The sequence below is a fragment of the Mandrillus leucophaeus genome, unplaced genomic scaffold (assembly GCF_000951045.1).
Source record: "Mandrillus leucophaeus isolate KB7577 unplaced genomic scaffold, Mleu.le_1.0 Scaffold1, whole genome shotgun sequence".
Classification (NCBI taxonomy): Eukaryota; Metazoa; Chordata; class Mammalia; order Primates; family Cercopithecidae; genus Mandrillus; species Mandrillus leucophaeus.
In genome coordinates this window covers 7,069,118-7,070,865 of record NW_012098097.1, presented here as the reverse complement: position 1 = coordinate 7,070,865, position 1,748 = coordinate 7,069,118, and the positions used below count along the sequence as shown (strand labels likewise).

At 50.5% G+C, this 1,748-nt stretch overlaps 1 protein-coding gene across 1 annotated transcript in view; it reads right to left on the bottom strand.

Moving 5' to 3' along the window:
- DNAI2 (dynein, axonemal, intermediate chain 2) overlaps window positions 1–1,748 on the bottom strand; it is a 57,546-nt gene extending 55,798 nt beyond the window's left edge. Inside the window, exon 1 of the mRNA XM_011972076.1 lies at window positions 1,641–1,748. Within this exon, the coding sequence (XP_011827466.1) occupies window positions 1,641–1,730 (90 nt within the window). The 5' untranslated portion in view covers window positions 1,731–1,748. The remainder of the gene's footprint in view (window positions 1–1,640) is intronic.

Genomic DNA, 1,748 nt, shown 5'->3' with positions numbered 1-1,748 from the left:
TTATTTATTTATTTATTTATTTATTTATTTATTTTTAGAGACAGGGTCTTGCTCTGTTTCCCAAGCTGGAGTGCAGTGGTGCGATCACAACTCACTGCTGCTGTGAACTCCAGGGCTTAAGCAATCCTCCCGCCTCCACCTCCCAAGTAACTGGGACCACAGGTACGAGCCACCACAACTGGCTAATTAAAAAAAAAAAAAAAGTGTAGAAATGAAGTCCCACTATGTTGCCCAGGTTGGTCTCAAATTCATGGCCTCAAGCATCCTTCCACCTTGGTCTCCCAAAGTACTGGGATTACAGGCCTGAGCCAGCACGCCCAGCCCTTCCTATTTTTAAGAAACTGTGGGTAAAATATATGTAACATAAAATGTACCAAGTAACCATTTTAAAGTGTACACTGCAGCAGCATTATTATACACAGTGCTGTGCAACCATCAACCCCACCTAGTTCCAAAACTCCTACATCACCCAGAATGGAAACCCTATCCTCGTGAATTCACTCCCATCTCCTTTCCATTTTTAAGCCAGCTCTCACAAAAGGTAAAAGTCTGGATCAGCACCATAGGAAAGGTTAAAAGAAAAAAAAATCTGGAAAAGGCAGAGCTGCTGGAAAGGACAGGAGGGCCCCCCAGGGTGTGGCCCACATGGCAGCCATTCTGCTTATTGGCTACACCACGGCCACAGGCCTTCTCATCCCCGAGACAGCAGCTGGTCCTGGGAGAGAAGCACCTACCTCATCTGAACTGTGAGTCACTGAAACCACCCACACCCACCTGACTGTTGGACGTGTTTTGGCCAAATCAAGTGATTTGGTTACCGTTTTATCTCAGCAGTTGTCGACCTAATTAGGGTGAATCACTTAGTCCATAGAGACAGGGAACTCTCTGGCTTCTGAACACATGACCACGACCCTCCAGGTAAGTTCTCTTATCATGGAGGCCCCTCTGGCCGGAACTTTCTGTGGGACACTTCCCTTTTCTCAAGCTGGGTAGTTGCCTGTAGATATGAACCTCTGCTCCCTCAGAATATCTCTCCCAGGCTGGGCACAGTGGCTCATGCCTGTATTCCCAGCACTTTGGGAGGCCAAGGCGGGAGGACTACTTGGGCCCAGGAGCTTGAGATCACCCTGGGCAACATGGCAAAACCTCATCTCTACAAGAATTACAAAAATTAGCCGGGCATGGTGGTGCACACCTGTAGTCCCAGTTTCCAGGGAGGCTGAGGTGGGAGGATCTATTGAATTCGGGAGGCAGAGGTTGCAGTGAGTCGAGATTGTGCCACTGCACTCCTGGAAGACAGAGTGAGACCCTGTTTAAAAAATATATATATCTCCCAGCTACACCAAATATCCAAAACAACTTTGGTAAGTGTCTTCGAGGTGAAACAAGAGCTCTTGGGAGAGGGAACATTGTGATTTGCCCTCCCCTGGCTTGAGGAAGGCTGGTGCTGGGTCTTCTTCTGATCCTGGGCACTGCGTGGAACTCAGGGGGAGCTTCTAGCCCCACTTCCAGCTTCTCTACTTGGTCCACTCTAACTGGCTTTCAGGTGGACAAGGACCCCCAGAACCACTCACCTGCCCCAGCTGGCCGCCCTGCCTGGCCACACCTCACAGGCCGGGGCCCTTGGGGCAGGGACCCACCTCATGTTCCGACATGCTGACCGAACACTGGATGCCCGTGTCCACTGGGTTCCGCTCCACGAACTGCTCGGCCAGCTCAGGGTTGGGCATGATGTCGATGTTCAGCTC